The sequence below is a fragment of the Alosa sapidissima genome, chromosome 19, assembly GCF_018492685.1.
Source record: "Alosa sapidissima isolate fAloSap1 chromosome 19, fAloSap1.pri, whole genome shotgun sequence".
NCBI lineage: Eukaryota > Metazoa > Chordata > Actinopteri > Clupeiformes > Clupeidae > Alosa > Alosa sapidissima.
The window spans coordinates 6288367-6311387 of NC_055975.1; the positions used below are offsets into that span (position 1 = coordinate 6288367).

At 40.9% G+C, this 23021-nt stretch overlaps 3 protein-coding genes across 7 annotated transcripts; 1 reads left to right on the forward strand and 2 right to left on the reverse strand.

The window, feature by feature from the left end:
• Positions 1 to 298: 298 nt before the first annotated feature.
• tdh2 (L-threonine dehydrogenase 2) lies at positions 299 to 6629 on the reverse strand. Of its 2 annotated transcripts, none has more exons than XM_042073352.1 (9): positions 6520 to 6629; positions 5012 to 5225; positions 4508 to 4550; positions 4031 to 4101; positions 3571 to 3720; positions 2073 to 2245; positions 1645 to 1735; positions 1304 to 1573; positions 299 to 875 (listed from the first exon to the last, which is right to left on the reverse strand). In XM_042073352.1, the coding sequence occupies exons 1-9, from the start codon at positions 6523 to 6525 to the stop codon at positions 730 to 732; spliced, it is 1164 nt and encodes a 387-aa protein (XP_041929286.1). In that variant the 5' UTR covers positions 6526 to 6629; the 3' UTR covers positions 299 to 729. The 2 variants fall into 2 exon arrangements, with proteins under 2 accessions (XP_041929286.1, XP_041929287.1); XM_042073353.1 differs by lacking the exon at positions 6520 to 6629 and adding an exon at positions 5480 to 6246.
• Positions 6362 to 16855, reverse strand: zgc:154055 (uncharacterized protein LOC556036 homolog). 4 transcript variants are annotated; one of them, XM_042073347.1, is made up of 11 exons: positions 15919 to 16854; positions 15373 to 15417; positions 14568 to 14676; positions 14286 to 14411; positions 13669 to 13842; positions 13292 to 13509; positions 12310 to 12471; positions 8229 to 8373; positions 7614 to 7834; positions 7247 to 7398; positions 6362 to 6806 (listed from the first exon to the last, which is right to left on the reverse strand). In XM_042073347.1, exons 1-11 carry the CDS (start codon positions 16101 to 16103, stop codon positions 6712 to 6714), a joined length of 1632 nt encoding a protein of 543 aa, XP_041929281.1. In that variant the 5' UTR covers positions 16104 to 16854; the 3' UTR covers positions 6362 to 6711. The 4 variants fall into 4 exon arrangements, with proteins under 4 accessions (XP_041929281.1, XP_041929282.1, XP_041929283.1 ...); XM_042073348.1 differs by having other exon boundaries at positions 8229 to 8370; positions 15919 to 16852; XM_042073349.1 differs by lacking the exon at positions 15373 to 15417 and having other exon boundaries at positions 15919 to 16855.
• A 3418-nt stretch (positions 16856 to 20273) lies between these two features.
• Positions 20274 to 22765, forward strand: fam167b (family with sequence similarity 167 member B). The gene is made up of 2 exons (XM_042073356.1): positions 20274 to 20717; positions 21335 to 22765. Exons 1-2 carry the CDS (start codon positions 20415 to 20417, stop codon positions 21596 to 21598), a joined length of 567 nt encoding a protein of 188 aa, XP_041929290.1. The 5' UTR covers positions 20274 to 20414; the 3' UTR covers positions 21599 to 22765.
• The last annotated feature ends 256 nt before the right edge of the window (positions 22766 to 23021 follow it).

A 23021-nucleotide genomic window follows, 5' to 3' on the forward strand; every position in this document is an offset into this window, starting at 1 on the left:
AGGCTATATCAACACAATACGCATCTGGGCTAAAAATCACACCTGTTGGAAAAGAAAGATAAAGATACAGTATTTTAGATGCGGCTATATCCTTCCAACAGCATGCCCTTATATAACATTGGGTGTCCTCCATTCCCTCTACCAGCACAGTGTTTCAGTTTCCCTCCATTGATCCATCCGTAATGTCTTATTCTGCAGTGTTGCTTTTCAGCATGTCATCATTGTGCTGTTCTCTCCTGGATCTCATTGCCAGCTGTGAGCAAGGCTATGATGCTGTGTAAGATAATTAAGGCAGAAACCTGATGATGTGTTTTATTTTTCTTCTCCCTATCACAATTAAAACAACATTAATGCAATAGTCACAACAGTATGGTTGACAGTATAGTTCCCTGAAAAAGAGTTAAGGCTGCTGGTTAGAACATGTATGAGCATTGTCTGTGTGAATGTGAATGTGACAGTGTGTGTGGGTGTGTTTGCATGAATGCGTGTATGTGTGTGTATGCATGCATGTGTGAGCTTGTGTGTGAGTTTCTGTGTCTGTGTGTGTTTACGGTTTGGTCACTTCAGGGGGTTTAGCTTGAAGGTTAGGTGTTCATGAGTGGTTCCCCGTGGCTGGAAAAAGGAGGTTTGGAGTGGTTTGTGTGTTTGTGTGTGCCCCTCCTTGCACTCTACTGGAAGTGTGACTTAAAGGGAGTTGTCGGGAAGTGAAGTCTCTGTTGACTGCGCCTGCTAGCTGACTGGAAGCCCAGCATTGGCCCTCTTGTCGCAGATAGAGTAGATCATGTCTGTAACGAGTTCCGGAAGCCCATAAGACGGCCGCCAACCCCAGTCTCTTCGTGCATTGGAGTCGTCAAATCGCACTGGCCAGCTGTCCGCTGCAAACAAGGCAGAACAACAGAAACACAGATTCATTTCCAATGAATTTATTATTAAATATAAAATGTGATTGCATTCCTAATAATTGAACAAAGAAGGAAGGCCAGTTCTTAAACAAATAAACCATAAGAATTGCCCACCCTGATATTGACAATCTACAGTCAGAGAATACATATTTCCTAAAGATAGCTTCAAGCAAATAGAGCAACTGTGAAACTCTAAGCCTGAGTGATTGTTGGAGCCTATAGATCCAAGACGAAATTTCCTTGTAAACGAACAATAATGTGGTTTCTATTCTATTCTATCGTATTCTATTCTAACAGTGACCTTTGCCATATGGATCTTACAAGCCATTGGCAAAACAGTGATTGACAGTATACGGCTCCATTTGGAGGCTAGTTGACACATACTCGGATGCTGTTCATACCAATAGTCTGGCGGACTGCGTCAGGGTTGTAGGTGACTTTCAGGTGGGGCAGATGCTTGCGTATTTCTTCAGCTACTTCCTCGGGGGTGAAACTCATGGCAGCAATGTTGTAGGTGCGCAAGGACAGCTGACATTCAGGGGCCTGCATAAACTCCACTGTGGCACGGTGGCAGTCAGCAATGTGCATCATGGGAAGACGTGTGTCCGATCGCAGGTAACACTCGTAATGGCCTGTGCTGAGGGCGTCATGAAAAATCTGGACAGCGTAGTCTGCAAAACACAGAAAGTATGTACAAAGAAGCACAAAGGATATGCCCTTCTCATAATGGACATAGGGTTACCTGTTGTTCCTCCTCCAGGCTTGGTGTTAGCTGAGATGACTCCAGGGTAGCGTAAGCAACGGAAATCCAATCCATATTTGTGATGGAGGTACTGATCAAATGAGACAAAAACAGGATGTTATTCTTAGTACAGAGAGTACATTTATTTGTGTCATTGCATCTTCAACCAAGAGTAAAATATGCTACTTATGCCTCATGATTCTTAACAAATATTATTAACAAAATGAATCTCACATTTTCATTAAATCTCCTTTTGTGGGATTTGTATACTGAGGAAACAAGATCAGCATGCCACACATTTTATGAAATGACTGAAGACTTGAGTATATCCATTCATCTATGTATTTCTGTGTATGTATGTTGTTTGTTTGTGTGTATGTCAGAAAAGGGGGGGGGGGGGGGAAAGAGAAGGTCATCACAACCCTCACCTCCCCCATCAACTCTCCATGAACTTTGGACACTCCATAGATGGTCCGTGGCCTCTGGACACACAGGTCAGGTGCAGGGTCACGGGGAGACGATGGTCCAAATGCTCCAATGGTGCTTGGGACAAAGAGACGCAAGCAGTTCTCTAGCGCCAGGTCAAGTACATTATGAAGGCCTGAGGGTGAAAAAGAAACCAGATGAAATGAATAACCATTTCTATTCTAGAATCTACCAAATTTTGGAACTGGCAAACTGGAACACAGACAGTGGGCCCTAAAAGACAGGCAAACTGCAAAGTCAGGCAATGAGCAAAGAGTTTTGTCCATAAACTAAAACTCTCGTGAATGTTGCTGTTGATGTTGGTGAATGGAAGAGCTGACTCATTGATATTTGTACCTAGGATCTTGCGCATGGTAAATTTACAGTTAGATTTCCAATAGTTATTAAATTAGCATTAGTTGGACTTAACACTTTAGTTGCACTTTCATTCAAATTAGGGCCCCACGTGTATCTTTGAATTTCCTGCAGCAAACATGATTAGCAAACATTTAGACCACCAAGACTTTCCTCCAGAATACAAGATTTGAGGTAACAAACTGTGTGTGTTGTGTTTTGGCATATTACCAGCAAAGGGAAAAGAAATATGCCATTTCATGTAAATTGTTATGTAGATTATTACCTGGATCTCCATAGCAAGCCAGGCAAAGTATATTTCCATAACGAAACACAAAAATTTCATCAAGTGTGTAGTTTAGGGAGTGCAATCCCAAACATATGTGGCCATATCTCAATCACGAGAAGTTAAAAAATCAACTACAATCTATTCATAGAGTTCCTCTACCTTAACAGTGCCAATACCTAGCCTGAACTCTCTGCGATGACTCACAGTAATGGTGTAATGCATTTATTGACGTAATGTACATTTACCATTACGCAAGCTTGCTAAGACCAGACCAATTCTCAATAGATATGGATCCTATCAATTCAGCTTTGACTTCCATGGGGTGTTATCAACAATTAATCCTAAATTGGGACATAAAACTTTTACCAAATCCTGTCAGAAGTAAAATATATAAACACATATGTCTCATCAATTAAAGCTATACGAGCAGTTCTTTTGGTCTTCTCTTAAAGAAAATAGACTGTCCAGGTAATTTAAAATAGCACGATCAACAGCAGCCATTAGTTGTTCATAAAAGTGCCAACAGTGTTTCTCTGCCATCGTATAGAGCCAAAACATGTGTGACCTGATCTCAATCACGAAAAGTAGTAAAAAAGCATCTACAATCCAGCTGGTATAAGGCCCTCCTCTCATCAGATAAGTGACTCTGATTGGCCCAGATAAAATCTGTTTGAATGGACGAGGAGCCAGACAGATCTGTCAGAGCAACTGGTTCAGACCTGTGTGGTTCCTATACAGGCTACCATGAGTCACTTTAGGTTTAAAACTTGTGTGGCATTTAATTGAGCAAAATGTCTTTGGACAAACAATATTCTGACCTGTGATGTTGATGGTGCGCGCTAAGGCCACGTTGGCCTCCCCCACAGCACTGAGCAGAGCACTGTAGTGCACCAGCCATGTGATCCGGTTGTTCACCACCAACTCCCTCAAGTTCTTGTAATCCAACACATCAGCGTAGACAAACGGCCCTGGTTAGATGAAGAGAATGGGAAAGATATATGGATGGGGATAGGGAAGGGAAGGAGGGGCAGGGAAGGGTCATGAGACTGAGGTGTCATGAGAAACGGATAGAGACAGTGGTGCGGTGAGACAGATTAGAGAATAGGCAACTCTTCAGCATGCGTGTCCGTCCTGCTGCTCAGGATATAATAACTACATTTATAGCAGATGATCAGCATACAATGCAGTGGCAGAGACAAGTCGTGACCTAGAGTAAGTTCCAGCAGGTGTTAAATGGAAGTGGGCCATATTTGACTGGCAGATTACAGGATCACCTACCACTGTTGAACACCTCCACGGGGGGCTTCTTGATGTCCGATAGGATCACATTTTCCTTCCCATACTGTTCCCTGACACAAGCACAAGTGATTCAATCGACCTATACCAACAATGTAGTTATACTGCCACATTGCATCCAATGTAAACATTACCAGCAAATCTCACAAACCAAAACAAATACAGGGACAATAGCATGAGAACAGAACTTGAACAAAAAACTTCATATGAAGTGACTGACAGATTATACTGTCCATAATTCTGACATTAGATAAATGCATGCTGCCTGACCATTACATTACATTACATTACATTACATTTGGCTGACGCTTTTTAACCAAAGCGACTAACAACATGGTAAACAGTAAGTTTTAGAACAATTCTCACAATTTTAGGACAGTTTAAAAAAAACATTAGAGTACAGTAACCAGGCACATGTAAACCAAAACACACAACAGTTATTCACCATTTTTAACGAACCTCAGCAGTTGTGCCAGTCCAACACCAAGTTGCCCTAATCCACCTGCAGTCAATAGAAAATTGTTGCAAAGTAGATCAAACAGCATAAAATCACATTTAAACATTTAGCCTATCTGATATATTTATTCATGCTGGGGAAAAACAGCTTGGCTGCTATCTGTGATCTGGGTTAAACAAAACAGAATTTGTTGGCGTCTGCCTCAACTGGGCTTAAATCCACACCCTGTTGTCACTACAGAGCTTTATCCAAAGACAAAAAACTATGCAAGCTATTCTTCTCCCGGAGGTCATTCGTTGCTGCTATTATGGCCACATTTTGTTTGTCCCTGCCTATTGTGATGAAGAGAAAATAGCGGTGTCTCTCTCTAGTCTATGAAAACAAGCCAAACTCACAAATTAGAAAAGGAAATTAATAAATTGACAATGTCAACACATGGATATGCACTGACTTTTTTATTTTTAGGCTACTGTTAAAGAGACTTAGACAAAAAGGATGCATTTCACCTGTGATGAGTACCCGGGGGCAATCTTCAGGAGGAGGAGGGTCGGAGGAATCCTCGTTGTTACACTGATTTATCTGCCGCGGAGACCAACTCATAGCACGCACCGGCATATAAAACAAACCTCCTCTGCTACCGCATCCGTGACACAGCGAACCTAGAAAAGCCATGGAGGGCAAACAGATCCGCACAGCCGGTAGCATGTCGAGATGCTGTCTCTGATGGAGGAAAGGGTAATTGCCTTGTCACTGGTGGTTTTGTATAACTTGTTGTAGCCTAGCCTACAATTGTTTTTGTTCACTCGTTCATTCACACCTCAATGGTCAAATGCGGCAGCCTAAATAGAAAGCGTGAATATTGTTACAGCCATTGGTAATTGCCCTGGTCTTGGCTACTTTCAGGCAAACGTGTACACTAACATGTTTATTAGCCAACTTAATAATATAGGCAAACTTAATAAAATGCAACCCACCTGGAGGCTGACAAACACTTGAAATCCTTCTCCGTGTCAACCACGTTCTGTCCAAAATCTAAAAGATCTCATGAGGTCGCACGGTGACTGCTAAACTAATTTAAATAAATAATGGCGATAAAAAAGGATTTCATGGTATTTAACCGTTAGAATTAAAAGATTACTCTCCCATTGGTCAACGATCGTGCGGATCGAGCGACCATTGGACAAACAAATGGCTGAAGAGTGTCAGGCTGGGATGTGTAGTTTAATGCATCCTAGTAACCGTTCAACCCCCCCTTGTTACACCATAATACGCGACTACACTGTCCAGCAAACATGCTGACTTGCTGCGCCAAACGGAGTTGTATTGTATTCTGTGGTTTAGCTGAGTTGGGCTTTTGATGTGGCATGTGTTCCTAAGTTAGTGAGAGAGAGGGCATTCAATTTTGTGTCTCTTCAGTTCTTTTAGCTCCCACGTTTTTAATCAAAAGAAACCGTTTTATCTCAGTTCTGTTGGTTGTCTTGCTACTGTTTGAATTTAATTTTAAATGAAAAGTTCCCTTAAACTTGCCTTTTCATGTTCTTGTCTCACTGAATTAAACTAATTCATTACAAATTCAACTATGTACAGCTATTATAGGCCTAAATATTTAAACTAGATTAGGCTATAACTACATTACAATAGTAATTAATAGGCCTAGGCTAGGGTAGTTCTCAAGAGAAATGGTTGCTGTTCAGGGATGACTGTAGGCCAAGAAGTAGGCCTACATCAACTAAAAACAGTGTTGATCTACGTTTGTCACCATTCCAAGTTGAGCAAAATACATAACTGAGACCTCTAGTGGGATAAAAAGGAAGCAATCTTGTTTGACACAAGAGATACATTTGTTGTGGAAGCACTTTTCAAATATGAAATATTTTAATTATAGGCTAGCCAGACTCAAAAATATTTACAGCAGTTAAAGAAAATATGGCAATAAAATATAGATTATATAGAATACATAATTTGACAAATGTAGACTATAATGTATGTGCCCGTGACAAGGAGATGTGCTCACATTCATAGGGTTTGAAGTGCTGTAAGTCAAAACAACAGGTGGGTTAATCCAAAGCTCTTCTGATCACCAAGCTTGATCAATGTCTAGTCTGCATTTCCTCCACACTGTCCTTTGTGAGGCTGATTATTTCAGAGTGTATAGGCATCTGTAAGACACTTGATGCAGTGATGACATGGGCCTGTTCAGTGGATCTCAGCCCCTGCCACAGTGTTGTGTCACAATGCTCCAGATCTCTTCCCGCACCTCCTCCATGGTCTGGGTATGATCGCTCCACCTCAGGAACAACCCTGTGCAGAAACCCAACAGATACAGTCACATTTGTGATTGATGTACCTCAGATGGCAAAATAGTTTCACATGTGAAAGGTTTAGTGAGAATCCCTGAGAAAAGCAGGGAAAGATCCTATCATATAATATCTTGGAAGAAAAGATTTTGCCTGTCTGGACACTGATAACAACACCACACATTTGAACCAGTATCCAAAAGACCCAAAAAATAATGATTCTTTAATTGTTGTTGTTACAGTGCTGTACTGTTGTACTGTACCATACTAACATACTATCTATGACTGTTGTAACTTTGGTTAACCTACCCAATGAAATAATAGAAATGTCAAGTTGACCTCACTGGACATCAAATTCAAGTCACTGTGCCTGATTAATGTTAATGAATGAAATAGTGCACTGGCATTTTGAAGTGCTCTAAGACAGAGTGAGTCTTGACTTACCTGTCCAGAGGTGCAGGGACTGGGGCTGCACAGAGGGCCAGATAGCAAGGTCTGTCGGTTCGTACAGCGGATTGACGTAGTGCTCCCTCTCACTGGACCTTAACAGGAACTGGAACAAACAGTGTGTCCTGTCTTTCACTTCAAGTACACATCTGTGGATAAAGACAAAGAGGAAACATTCCTGAGGTTTAATACGCATGGTGAGTTCTGTTGGAACAGATCTCTTGATCTCTTGAAGCATTTAGACCTATGCTTTCAGTGTACTATATGTCTCTCTGAATAATAGTTTGTTTGTAACTGCTAACCCCAATTGCAAATGCAGAAATGCAATCCAAAATCTGTTATTCATAGCTGAAGGCTCCCTTACCGTTCTTGTTCGTTGTTGCAGAGGAAGGTCCCAAAGTCGGAGGCGTAGGCCTCCCGGGCTAGCCGGAGCAACAGTGGCTCGCCCAGCTCCAGCGCCAGAGGGAACTGCCGGCCGAGCTGCCATACGCAGTCCAGCAGCAGCAGGAAGACCGGAGCCTCCTGCCTTAGACGGGTGTGGGAGTAGGCCGAGTGGGCACAGCGCAGCTGGAAGGGATGACCTGCCTGGGGTGGGAAGCGGCCACACATACAGACACACCGAGTGGGTCGTGTTTAATGCCAACCTTTTTGAACTGAACAGCCAATCAAACGACACCCCTCTCTTGCATGCTTGCTGAGGCGACGTGTTGATTGAGTGGAATTGTTTATAGGCCGGCCCGGACCTCTATATTGAAAGAGCCAGGACTGTCTGTGTACAAACACCATAGCTTTTTGAGCGCACTCACTGAATGGACAGTCAAAGGACCATGAATAGCAATTAGCTGAATTTGGCAAAAAGTGTATGGGATTAGAATCACTGCCTGCCCCTCTAAGCTCAAACATGCAAATGAGTGGTAAAAAATATTATTACTATTATTAGTTATTTTCATAATTCTATGTGTAAGTTCAGGATGCTTACCTGTACCCACTCCCTCTCCAGCAGACTGAGGAAGCCTTTCAGCGTGCGGGACTCTGGGTCCAGTATCAGCTGAGCCAAAGTACACACTAACAGGGTGGTATCAGTGCCTTCAGAACCGTGAACCAGGACAGAGTGGCCATCCCTGCTTATGCAACAAGACAAGGGTAACACACTTCAAAATTGTGTTAGAGCAGTCCAAACTTTATGTATGTGTAGCTTGCTTTAATGTACGTAAATGTTGTCCTATCAGTTGTCACTATAAAGGCTGTTGATATTTGCTCTCAACAGCCGATCAAATTATACCCCTCCCATCCAAGCTTCTGAATTATGTGTTGACTGGTTGGGATTGTATATGACTCAGCCACTGTGTTCAGAATTAGACGACTACAAGGAGCAATTTGATGAATTTGACAAAAAGGTGTATATGACAATTTGACAATAAGGTGCTTATATTATCGCAGACTTTAAAGAGTTTGTCAGTAACCATCCAGACAAATCTAACTGAATGAAAACACTGCTGAGTATATTATATTATTTTTCAAAATCATGAACAAATGAACAGTTTGGCTACTCTGCTTTCAAATGCTGTGGGCAGGTCCGCTGAGTGTGCTGAAGCCTCGTCCATTTGAGGCATGTAAGTGCTGCCCCTGTCCTGCCATATTCCAACCAGCTGATTCTATTTAGCTGAACTCTTCAGCCAGATAGATGTGCTAATTCATGAAACCACTTGTGTTAAAAAAAATATGATGTTCTGTTTAATGGTCTAACTCTACAATGTACCACACAGTTCAGAGACTTTTCACACGTTTTCAGGAATAGTTTTCTAACCTGTACAAGGTGTTCCCAAACAAATATCTGATTCTGATTTATAGGGTTTCTACGGATATAATGGGTACATGTTCCTACAGTATAATTTGAATGATTATTACTGCTTTATAAGGTGTTTAAACATTTTCAGATGTAGCATTAATGCCTTCTAATCATGAAATGATACGCCACAAAATGCATCATAACACACAGAAATCGTAAAACCATACTACCATATACATTTTTTGCAAAATGAAAAAATCAGTCTATAAATATGGGTATTAGTCATGGCTTGATTTTGTATGAACCTACTACAACTCTGACTGTGCTACATCAGAAGCACTTGTCTATATTTTCCATTTTCAGTGTGACTGTAGATTATGTAGAATTTCCTGTCAAACAAGACTGTTGAATCATAAAAAATAAATATTTCAAATAAATGTCAATGCATAGTTTTTTTGTTAAAGCTGTAGGCTGTTTTGAAATTGGCTGTAGTGTTAGGCTGTGTCAAAAACCACACACAAGGTGGGCATCATGTTGTCTACTCTAGCATGAACTAGAAACGTTTTGGATGTATTACACAATGTCTCCAAACGGTTTAACTGAATAATATATAATTGATATAAAGCCTTTTCTGTAATGTCTTTTCTTGTGATATTGGGCTGTATTTTGGGCACCAGCGCATGGCGTAAAGTTCGTTTTCCACCTGCGCAAAGTTTAATTCGGTATTTTGCACGTTTATTTTTTAAACATTGCGCCCAGGTGCGTGGCAATTAACAACCTAGGGAGGGGCCTGGCGCGTTGTCTAAAAATCGCTATCGTACACCACCTAAACCTAGTCAGAAGTCAATGGCGAGTTGTTCATATGCTATTTTAAGAGCGCATGTCAACAGTCATATTGGCAGGTGCACGCACCATCCTTCTATCATTCATGAACGCACACCAGCGGACGTCCATGCAAAGCATTACAAATTGCACGATTACAATGGGAAACATATTTAGAATAAAGATATTACGAAATACTGTACATCTCATGATGAGTAGTTATTCACCATCATTTGCAAATTGGTAATGACGGTTAAAAGTGATTAGGGGAGAGGCGAGAGACACATATGGAGCACAGCTGAAGACGCACTGTCACAAGATATAAGCAACTCCTCTGCAGGATAAATGTTGTTTTATTCAGTCATTTGAGCAATATTAGGGTAAGTATTGCTTTTTCCAGCCTATGTTTTCGATGATGACTGCATATAACTGTCTTGTCGTTGACTGATTCCTTAGTGAAGTTAGTTTCACTTTGCCAATGAGTTCAAATAATAGACGGTTGCAAATGCGTGAAGGCTATATGCTAGGTTTTAAAGCATGGTTTAATAATGACTATTCCATACGGTCTCGCAAGCAGCCTCCTTCAAATGCGCCGTTGAATGCCAAAATACCGATGCATTTATTTGACATATCTCGCTTTGCGCCGTTAAAGGGAATGACAGATGTCATTCTCATTGGTTTAAAATGATGTTACGCATCAAACACACCCATATGACTGATTAAAAAACCTAGGAACACCTTGTTGCGCCATGCGCTCCACGTTTGATAACGAAACCCCTCCTAATGTGAACTGGACATCCTACTAAATTTGAATAGACTTTTGACGAGTGACGATGCACTTTAGAATGTCATGATAGGGCCCATTGTGTGTGGGATTGGTCTAATGCAGTGTTTCTCAAAGTGTGGTCTGGGGACCACTGGTGGTCTGCAAGTTATCCCAAGTGGTCCGCAAGCAGACATAGTAAAATATAATATACTATAGATGAGTTGTTTGCAATATTGAACCAACTTGTATGTAAATCCAAACAGTTCTGCAACACTGCCTATGTAAGCTATGCCAGTTTAAATCATATGATCCTCTGACACAATAAGAAAGGTGCAAAGACAATAAGCAAGGTGGTTCATTGAGTATTCACCTATTGTGTAATATACTGTTGAAGTAGATCAACTTTTTTAACTAGGTGGTCCGTGAGGGTTTTTTTATGTCCCTTGGTCTGAAAAAGTTTGAGAAACACTGGTCTAATGTGACAAATAGTGTCAATGTAGTGTAATGAAGCACACAATGTTATGTTATAAGTAAGGGCCATTTTTCCATTTATTTCATTGTCTGTGTGTATATTGTGTATATGTCATTTTATCACTAATGGTTTTATGTAGTGAGTAGTGGTAAAGGTGGTACTTAGGCCCATCAAGGCCTGGGTAATTAGTTTGAATGAGCTCAGCATGATCAGCTGACCATGTCTGTGCTCTATGCATATGCTTGAGCCACTGTTGAATGCCATTTCCCTGAGGAAGACCCAGCAGGGTCAAAACGTTGCAGCACAATAAACATGGTAGAAATAGCATAGTGTGGGAACCTCATTCTTTTAAGTTATATCCAGCCCCTTTTGCCCTGCACCTCACCGGTGGGGATGTGCACACTACCACTATTGCTCTACTCTACGCAGTACCCACTTAAAAAACATCCTCATCTCAGTATACCCACTTAAAATAGGCAAGGATACGTATTTGGGGTTGATCACAGTATACCCACTACATCTAACTAGACTACAACACTGACCACTAACTGCTCTACTAGCATGACCACAGCATATCCTTCCTTGCAACTGTAATATAGATGAGCCCTGTTGAATTGCAGCCTGTAATGCACACACAATACACCTTATGAGAAAATGAATGTGTTGTAATGGGTGTGAGACTGTAATGTTGGAATCGATGGCATGTAAACAATAAGGGTACAGCTGAAACAGCATATGTGGTATATGGTGGTGTATGCTATTCAGGATGCGTTCAAATTCCTGTGTAAACAATGGCAAATAATTTGCCTGGACGCCAGCTCGAATTTACCAGGGCAGAAAAATTCGGTCTGGAGTCGCTCCATTGAGAAGTCTATAGCAATTAAGATGTGTTCGGGCCAATTAAATTGCTTGTGCTGGCTTTATGATGACTAGATGAGCAACAGTGAAGCAGTCATCCACGTCACCTGAGCATGTTTGAGTTGATTTTGTATGCAACAAAATCGCTGCAATGTTTAGATTCCGCTATCACGTTTGTTATACAAGATATTGAATTAGATAAGACAAGGTTGAAACACGCCCCATAATTAAAATCCAAATGACGTGTTACCAGACAATTCTAATAAGGATTCGAGTCTGGCTACCCCATAATGATAACTGGATTTTAGTGTGCAAACAACATGACAAATCTTTTGAAGCCAGTGTTCTCTCACCTCTCCACACACTCTGCCACCAGCCCTGCTGTGGACAATGCACTATGGACATGGGAGAGCCACTTGGAGTTCTCCAGCTTACTGAGCCAGCGGTCCATGCTGTGTGACTGGTCTCCGCACGCTTCAACCAGCTTTATAAGGCTCTCCTGGAGGACCTTACCCCTGTGGTAACACGGAATCACATGGTTATGGTTATGGATTTGGCAGACGCCTTTGTCCAAAGCGACACACAAATACAAAAAAACATAATATTTAAAATTGAATAGGGAACATATTAGAATGTAATAAGGAGAATAGTAATAATAAACAACAATATCAATTCAATCAATAGCCTAATAAAATAAGCAATGAAAATGAGGGGAAAAGTAATAATAAAACAATAATGTCCATTCAATCAATAATATAAAAACAATGACATGGTAAGACTACATTAAGGAGAATATCAATAATAAACAATAATGTCAAATTAATCAACAGCCTAATGAAAATAAAACAATATTATACAAACCATAACACATACGCGCTTAAACAACTAAGTACATGTTGAACAGGAATGTCTTTAGACCCCTCTTAAACGACCCAAAACTACCACAGGAACGGAGAGCACTGGGCAACTCATTCCACCAACATGGAACCACTGAGGAATAGAGTATTGAATTAGACCTAGTTTTTATTCATTCTGAATCAACTGTATTGATCTTATTACACAAGCGGGTAAGCCAGCTAATAGTGAATTACAATAGTCCAGCTTAGAGATGACTATGGTCTGAACAAGAAGTTGTGTGGAATCTTGTGTCAGATAAGGTCTGATCTTCCTAATGTTGTAAAGCATAAACCGACAGACATGCTTACAAACATACACACACACACACACAAACTCGAGTCAACTACTGTAACTTTCACATCCATCAAAAACATTAAAAAATGATCCATCAAATTGTTCATCAAATGCATTAAGACAATTTAGGAGAAAGACACAGACCTCTCCATGTGGCGATGGAGTCTCTTCCATGAGTTATAACAGGACTTGGACTCGAAGCCGCCCCCCGTCATCCTGGCCTGTTGGGCTTGCTGGGCAGAACGGGTGTCTATGATGTAAGCTCTCTCTGACCCGTCCATCACAGCCTGTAGGAAGAGTTCGTCCTCCTTGCAGCGTTTCCTATTGGCTCCCGTCAGCGGCTGGCTGCTGCGCAAAATCACCTGGGAGGCAGAAGAAATCCAAACATCAAAACACCAAATAAACACATCTTTAATACCTTACCATTTTTCAACAGAGATATTTATGGCTATGTGAGGCTAACAGAGTGTCTTGTGCTGTGTGTCACACATCCTTAATTCTTATTATGCGCTGCTGTTTACCATGCCGTTTTTTTGATGGTAGTAGCTAAGCACTGGGAAGCGTCCTCCCTGTCTGAAGCGGGCAGCCTTCACCAGCATCTGGTCATCTACAGACTGAGGCACGATGACAGCGGGTGGATATGAAGGACAGACGGAGAAGTCCGAGTTGGCATTACTCAGCCTCCACTTGACCTGCTGTTGTCAGGGTTCAATTGCAAAAGACAGCATTGGAGAAGACAGAGGACGTATAGTGAAATTTCAGTGGACAAGGCAAAAGGAATTTTATAATCTCAAATCAGTCTAAGTCTAAGAGGTGAAATTAACAGATATATGCCTTATATATGCATTAACTTTTTGGTGGCTAAAATGGAAAAATAGTTGTTGATGTTAAACTCTTACTCAGGCCAACCTACATGTATTAAAAACATTTTCAGTTTCCTGAATACCACTGGCCTAAAAATACGGTACAATAGTCTCTTTACTAAAACGGATGTGACGCTGACTGTGGGTTGCAACAGATGACAAACGTTTTTCACTTCCTGTGACAAATGAAAGTAAAGTAAAGTTTGAGTGTGTGTTTTTGTGTGTGTGTGTGTGGGGGGGGGGGGGCATAAACACATTTGTGTGTGTTAACTTACCAGAGCCCCTAACTGATCATAATGCTTCTCTAGAGTTGATAAGCCCCATTGGTCATCTAGACTAAGCCAAGAAGGTCTATAGAAGTATGGGTACATTTCTGTGACATTGTCCAATGAAGAAAGAGCCTACAGAGGACAACAAGAACACAATGAGTGGAATGTGTGTGTGTGTGTGTGTGTGTGTGTGTGTGTACAGACCGTTAAATTCCATTGAAAAGTGTGCTAATTTTATCCATGGTAATGTTGCCACAAGTTAAAATACATAATGAATATCTAGCATACCTCAATGGATCTGGCCACATTCAGACATTCCTCCATGCCTGGAATGTCCAGCTGAAGAATGCATAAGTCCTTACATTTAATTGTGATGGTGCCAGAGGATCCCACCGGCCTACGGGTGAAATACAAACACGCATAAAGCCATGCACCACAGCAGAGTTCAGCTCACTCCACTCCCATGCCCTGAGCTGAATGTCCCTCTGGCTGGGGAAAGCTAAAGAAGCGAGGCAGACAGACCAAACACAGAGTCTGCATTGGGAGGGGTTTCAGGGACACTAAAGCCCCTGGCCTGCTCTCTCCCAGAGAGAATCCACCGTTTATCATCGCCGCTCCAAACAACGACAAAGAGATAGATACACAGAGAAAGAGAGAGAGACTGGTTTGTGAAGCTGGAAGCATGGTGCAGGTCAAATAGAGTGGTATAAGACCTGATCTGCAGACATTCAGGCTCTCGTTACAAGACAATGAGATGAAAATATTACCTTTATGAGGAACAAACACTAAGATACTAAAGCTAAGCCTATTACAGTTGTCCTCGCTGTCACTGCTAAATGGTGATTGAAGTCATTTATATTTGAACAGTAACTAATGATGATGGGGGAATTTTTTAAAGGTAATATTTTCAAAACAGTGCTTTTGCTTGTCAGTTGCTGTCAGAGCACACAATAAGTATGCGCACACACACACACAAACAAGCGCGTGCACACACACACACTCTCTCTCTCTCTCTCTCTCTCTCTCACACACACACACACACACTGCATACACATGGCATGGGACTTGCAAACACATGGCCAATTGGTCAAACCTGATATTTGAGCCTGTGCTGGAGTATCCCAGCAGGTTCTCCACACTGATAAGGAGGAGGGAGAGTTGACGTTACAGTGGATAAGAAAGTGTTGGGATCAATATGGAATAGAAATAGACCTCACACCCTAAATAATTGTATGTTTGTATATTTAACACCCATAGGCTGAATGGAGTTATTCAGCCAGGCTATAAGAAGTTGTTGCTGTTAATCTTTCAACTTGGTAGCCTATATTATCTCATGCAAACACTGATAGGCCTATAGGTGTTTTTTGTGCTGCCCGGACTTCCATTCAGGGTCATTCTTTATTTTGCAGCAGAAGTTTGAAGTTGAATTACAGAATATAATATATAGTTAAATTACTTTACAGTATAACCAATTTCTTGTGTTTTGTTTTATAGACTTGAGCCTATTTCTTCTAACTGAAATGATTTCCAGCGAAGCAGACGAAAGTTACCAAAGTCAGTGATTGAAGATGTAACTTGACTCCATAGCCTAGACCCCCATTGTTCAGTAAGTCACAACGTAGAGAAATACTTCACTCACCTTTTCTCGATGGCATCGATGTTTCTAAGCAATAAAAGAAGTTGCCAGGAGCTGTCTCCACTCCTGTCAGAGAAAAGTAGGTGGTGGCCAGTCACGCACAGTGTTCCTTTCATCGGCGCGTGGAAAGGTTGTTTCAGCACAACATCATCAACGTTTGCTGTTTTAATATGTTCTGAGAATTCCATTGATTCCACAAACAGGTGAGCATATACACAGCGAAGAACAGTTACTTTTGGAAGAATTGGAAGCGACGCATAAAGACACCGCTATAGCCCACAGTGGTAATAAGGCTGACACCCCCCAACTCTATTTGACCCACGACGTAGAGATGTTGCAATTTGAAATGTTTTATAATACATTCACTATTTTCCGTTTTCCGTGCAAATGGAGCACACCGTTGTTTTCCAGACTTGCATCACACCTCTTGTTCTCCAGATAAGAGACGCAGCCCATAAATAGAATTCCACTCGTTATCTTGGACATTGCTGCTACCATATCGAAAGTGCTCAGCATACCCAGTGTTTGCGCAGGCGAACCCTTATAGAAAAAAGCTCGAATAACAAAAGAAGGAAGTGAGATCGTTTCCTTCTGGGTTTCTTACATAGAAAAGACTCTAAACCAGTGTCCTGACCACCAGAAACATCTTAAAGTACATGTAACAGTCCTTTATTCATTACATAGGCTAATATTACGTTACATTACGAGCGTTCATGTAGCCTACGCGTGACCTTTCACCTGAATAGTGATTATAATGCTGTATGACTAATATGGTTGCCATAATGTTAGTAAAGAAACGTGTTGGGGTAATTTTTGCGCCGTTTTATGATTAGACCTTAGACTATGTCAAACTTTGTCTTATCTCCCTCTGGACTGCATTAGTTGTGTAGCATTTCACCGGTAGGTCTAAAGGCCTGTAGATTTTACACAATAATACTTGACGGTTATAACTTTACTTAACCGGTTATGCACTCAGCACACTCCTGGCCGGTTGGACAGCGGAACTGCTGCATAATTTCCTCCTTAGGTTTGCTTAGCTCACACTTCTTGCATGCAGAGCTGCCACACCCACTGTTTATATTTATCATTACCATGTGAGCCACTAATCCACCTTTGGCACATGTTGTGCTGCAGCCTGAAAGATCTTTATCGAAATTCTGTATCATTTTGATTTAAAGTGGTAGTGCACACCATTTTCATTAACTAAATGATATGAAACACTTCTGTAAGCTTCTGTAAGGAACTCTGGATATCATTCCTAGTGACCATTGGGTCTTTGGTTACCTGTCTGACCAAGGCCCCAATTACTCAGTTTGGCTGGGCGGCCAGATGTAAGAAGACTGTTCCTTGTTCCAAATCTTTTCCATTTGAGAATGATGGAGGCTACCCTGCTCTTGGGCACTTTCAATGCTGCAGAAATGTTCTTGTATCCTTCCCCAGATCTGCGTCTTGACACAATCCTGCCTTGCACGTCTATGGACCAGTGGCGATTCTAGACATTTTTAACAAGGGTGGCACTAGTGAGGCACTGATTAATTCAAGGGTGCATGAGGCAAAACATCCAGATAAACAGAAACAGGCTCAAGATGTGAAATTAGCACAAATACATTCGGGAAACCAGGCACCAGACACCATACTCATAAATTGAAAGACAAACACAAAACACAAAGTCCATACTCTCACATAAAATTTCTTTGTATTTGAAGAAAATGCAAAAATGAGAAAAGAAATCTGTTTCTCAAAGTCACTGAGTGCTGTCGGTACGAGAAAAAACCTAGAAAATAATTTGTGCTACCTAGCTCAAGTTGCTGCAGCCAACAGAGTGTAGCACTGTAGCTGCCTGGCTACTCTAGCTGTTGGCAGGGATGGGCAAAAATACATCAATGTATTTTAAAATAAAATATCAAATATGCCCTAATTTTAAGTGTATCAAAATAAACTATAAAATACATAGCCACACCATGTATCAAAATCAACTGTATTTTTCTATTTTGAAAGTACAAAAAATACTGTTGTTACTACATGTTACTTATCTTCTTGAATCTCAATATTCTGATCACAACAACTCAACAAGTCAGCACCAGGGCTGCATTCATTGTTTTGCACTTTTATAATTACAAAAATCACCAAAAGTAGGTTATTGGTTTTACCAAAAATGTTTGGCAATATTTTAAAACTACAAACTAAAGTATTTTGATACAAAATATGATGCCATTTTTATGATATAACTAAATCAAATACAGTTTAGCCTAAGCTATGTAAACTTTCCAATTTCAATATTTTACAACAAATGCTTGACTGGTTGAATGGTATACATTTCATCAGAATATCACTACCTGTAGTAGCCTTGATGCGATGAGTGTTTAGTGAGTAAGCATGATGAACCATAAATGAAAAGTTTTCTTAACATTACATCAGGACATTATTGTCATTAAACGCTTTTACAAAAGTATAGGCCTACACTTAATGACTTAGCAAATGTCGGCGACTTAAGTGTGTGATTAGATAAATAGGCACTGGTAGATGCAATAGGTAAATAGATATCTTTGCGTGTTAGCAGAAGCAGTAGCCTGTAGGCCTATAAAGACAAGCGTGTTTGCCACTTACATTTCTGACGTCTGACGCTTCAAACTGCTGCAAGTGCATCAAGAAAGGTCCCGCCTTAGACCATGTTAATGGCCAATCGTAGACTAGGATTTGGGGGTGGCACTTGGGGTGGCCAACACCGTGCTACCCCTCTGGCTCAGCCCCTGCTATGGACAATACTGTCGACCTTGTGGTTTGCTTTTCACTCTGACATACACCTTGTGATACCTTATATAGACAGATGTGTGCCTTTCCTAATAATGTCCAATGAATTCATTTAGGCACAAGTGGACTCCAATGAAGTTGTAGAAGCATCTCAAGAACCATTGATAGAAGTAGGATGCACCAGAGCTCAATTACAAGCATCATAACAAAGGGTCTGACTCTGAATACTTAAATTAGTTATTTCAGTCGTTTATTTTTTATAAATTGACAAAGCACTCCACACACCTGTTTTTTGTGAAGTACTGTGTATAGATTGAGGAAAAATTAATTGAATCTATTCTGAAACATAACAAAATGTGGAAAACTTGAAAGGGTCTGAAAACTTTCCGGTTGGACTGTATGTGATGAATGGAGACTCAGTTGTTTACCTGTAGCTACACCTACACCCTCCCCCTACATCCCAGTCCACACCGTCTCAACCCATTCTTCACTTTAGCTTTAATTATTATTAAACAAAAATGTTCAAAATGATTATCAAATTATTACATTTCCCTGTAGTATTTACATATTGATGTATTTATTTGTCTATTTGTAGTTTTAGTTTTAGTGCTCTGTCCACTCTGATTAAAAAAAAAACTTTTAGTAACTACTTGTACAAGTTTTTACAATAAAAAACTTTTAGTAACTACTTGTAGCTTAGCTTGACTGATATCTGAGGCCATAAAATGGCCATGAATGATGTTCCATAAAACTGTGTCCGAAGCTCTGATAATGAGTGACAAGTGCACCAGTTGAAACTACTTCAATATTAATATTGCTTAGGCTAATAACTTCCTTGTACACTGAACATTGCATCAACCATGACCACCACAAAGTGCTATATACATAAAGATGATGATGATGCTAATGGTGATGTGATGATTATGATGATGATGATGATGATGATGATTATTATTATTGTTGTTGTTATTATTGTTATTGTTGTTGAGTAGCTTATTCATGCTTGAGCCTTGAGGCTTGAGTTTATGCCCAGCATATTCAAATTGTCATGGAGCGCTGTGGCCAGCAGAGGATGATGTTGTCTTTACAATTGGTCCTACGCATGTCACAAACTTGTACTGAGTAGCCTAGATGTCAGTAATGAAGATGACATATTCATTCTCGACATATTGCATAGCGCATGCTATTTCATATTCTTATAGTGGAATACTGACTAATTTAGCTCATGAGAACACTTGGAGCATATGGAAATGTAGGAAATGTAATGAAAAAAATAAATATTCTAAAATCGTTTTAACTGACATGATATAGGCAGAAAGTCTTTTTTTCCAGCAAGGCTCTACTTAGCCAAAAGTGATAAAGGTTAGAGCCTAAAAATGTCATGGGGAAAATGTCGCTTCAGTTGTCTGTGAAATTACACTCTGGTGTGACATTCATGTATGGCGAGTCTAGTTTGAAGGAGTCATGTGTTCTTATTTCTAAAAATCTGCTAATCTGCAGCCCTATATGAAAATTTATCCTGAACTCCTGTACACACGCCTACGCATTTAATTAGGATGGGCGGTCACCATATTCCCTGTCGGTAGGCTATATAAATACAGCTTACATCCATTCGTTAACTCTGAGGCTGAGCCACTATCCACAGTTCTGCACCAGACAAGGCACGGATTGGCTGAGAAGTTTCCCATGTTCTTGACTTTCCCAAGTTTTGACTCTCCTATTGTTGCTTATAGCTCCTGTGATTCAGGATGGAATTCAAAGAACTAGGTGGTGATGACATCTCCGACGGAGAGACGGAGGGTTTGGACAGCGTGAAGGCGATCACTGAAAAACTCAAATTGCAAACACGCAGACCATCATATTTTGAGTGGAAGGAACGATTGGAAAGCCGGCCTTGGGCAGAGACCGCAGACGTTACAAACAGTGATGATACCGATGAACAACCAAACGTGATTGAAGTTTCCAAAGATGAGAATTCAGAACCAACTGTTCGGAATATTTGTGGTTTTGAAACTATCGACGATGCACTGTCTTGGCTTCGGAGTGAACTGGTGAGTAAGCTAGCCTATGCTGCCTTTTTAGGCTACCTGTGAGGATGAATCACATTGCAAAACGAAAGTGTCCGCTTTCCTAAGTGATAACTAATTTTTTATTGTTACGATAGTATTATACATATAACAATTAATTTACCCTTGTAGAATCAGGGCTGTGCGCAAATGTATGACTCATTTTCCATTGAAGAAAGCTGTCTCCATCATGGTATTTGCGTTATAATAAGTCATCATGTAAAGTTTGAAGATTAGCCAGCATCAGAGATGAAAGCATTTACCACAAATTATTCTCATCTCCTCTGGCTCCTTTGTGGGGGGGCTTTATCAAAAACAGACATTATCAGTAGATCTCTAGTCAAATTAGAGTGATTGTTCACTTCTTTCATTCATCTCTCTCCATCTCTGTCTCTATGTACTGTATCTATCTATTGGTGAATTCGATTTATTCCTGTATTTAATACATTTACATCTGAATGTTCATTGTTTATCTTGAAAGACATTTATCTCCTGTTTGCAGCATGTGTCAATTACATGTGCCCTATGAGATAAGCAGATCTTGTCAGATTATCTCTCATGTGTGATAATAAGCATGCTCCTTCTGTTCTTCCACCCTTCAGAGGGAGATGCAGCTTCAGGATAACCGGCTGGCCCGGCAGCTTATCCGCCTGCGAGCGGAGATCCACCGCATCAAGGTGGAGCAGGTGTGCCACCGGCACAAGGAGATGCTAGACGACGCCACCTATGAGCTGGAGGAGTGCGGTGAGGAGTCCGACCTGCTATGTGACATCCCCATGAAGGCTGCCTTCGCCCTGTCCACGCCGCTCAAGCACCTGGGACTCACCAAGATGAACATCAACTCTCGCCGCTTCTCACTCTGTTGAGTGAGATAGAATCTGTTGACGATTCTAAAAAAAAAACTAAAAAAAAACTCTTTTTGTTATGACTGTGCAGGCTATGTGTTGTGCTTGGCTGGATGTGGTAGGTAAGCATAAAACACATAAAGCATCAATGGACCGATGACAGATTGAACAGGAATTGAAGAGCCATTAATACCATTGATTTGAGCCAAGCCCTGTTATGGGATACTGTTGGTTGCTGAGGAGGTTTTGGCTCAGATTCTGTCCTTCCGTAGGGCTCCAGTGTCAGATTGCACAGATGGTGAGGACAGACTACAGTAGTTGCTCCACAGTAATGCAAGTTTGGAGAAACATATCAGGTCTCACACAACCCCTATAACTGCTTCACCTAAACACCTATCAGGTTTAAGCAACTCGTGATGCACAATGACATCCCTAGCAAGCAAGAAAATATAACTGCCACTCATAAAAAAGTCACGTGCACTGGCAATAACCAGCGTCATGTGTTCTGGAGAATGCGTGGGACAATCGCAGCCGTGCACAAGTTAGAGCTCTGGCGAGAGGACCAGCTCCTGTAATCGTCAGCGCTCTCCTACAGAGATGTGGAGAAGCATGTCGGGCAGGCGCTCACACAGCAGGGAAAGGGAAACAAAAAAAAATATGCGCCCTTATCCAGACCTGGCAGACCTCCCGCAACACCAGTCACACAGGAAGCACGAGGTCGTGGTCCAACATTCTGTCACTTCTTCCCCAGACACTGAAAATAGCTGGGATCGGTAGAGAGGTTATGGCTGAAGTGAAGGGGATTGATGACAGGTTGCGCCCCCCATGTCTGCTCAACCCATTTAATCTGCATATCTCTTTGGCTCGTACTGAAGCTTTCCACTGCATATACAGTAAGATGCTGTGAAATATGCAGATCATTTTACAGCTTTGTATTTGGTGAGGAATGCCTTCCATGCACTTGCAGAAATGTGGGTGCACCTTTAGTTTATCAAACAAAGTCACGTGTCAAAAAAGCACACATTGAATTAATCTGGGTTCAGATGTGCTCACAGAATGTTTTAGTACGATCCTTATGTAAAATGATACAGATGTATAGGTTGTATAGTATCCTCATGGTATATATTGTAACATTTTAAATGTGTTGAATATAATAATATTGTGAAAGATGTCAAAATTACGAAGAGTTGTTTGTAAAAATGCCTTACTATATTTTCCAGAATATGTCTTTCATATCACATGCCTTATTGGTGAGAAAGCTTAATGGTGGGATGTATTTTTGAATGTAAGTTCTCTGAAAGTAGAAGTTGCCTTCCTTGAACCAACGTCTTTATTCCAAACAATAAACACACTGAGACAAAAAAAAAACTATGCTTCTGTGGTGCAACCAATAGCACTTGATCATGAATCAATTGATTGAAAGTGTAATGCTAACAAGCACACC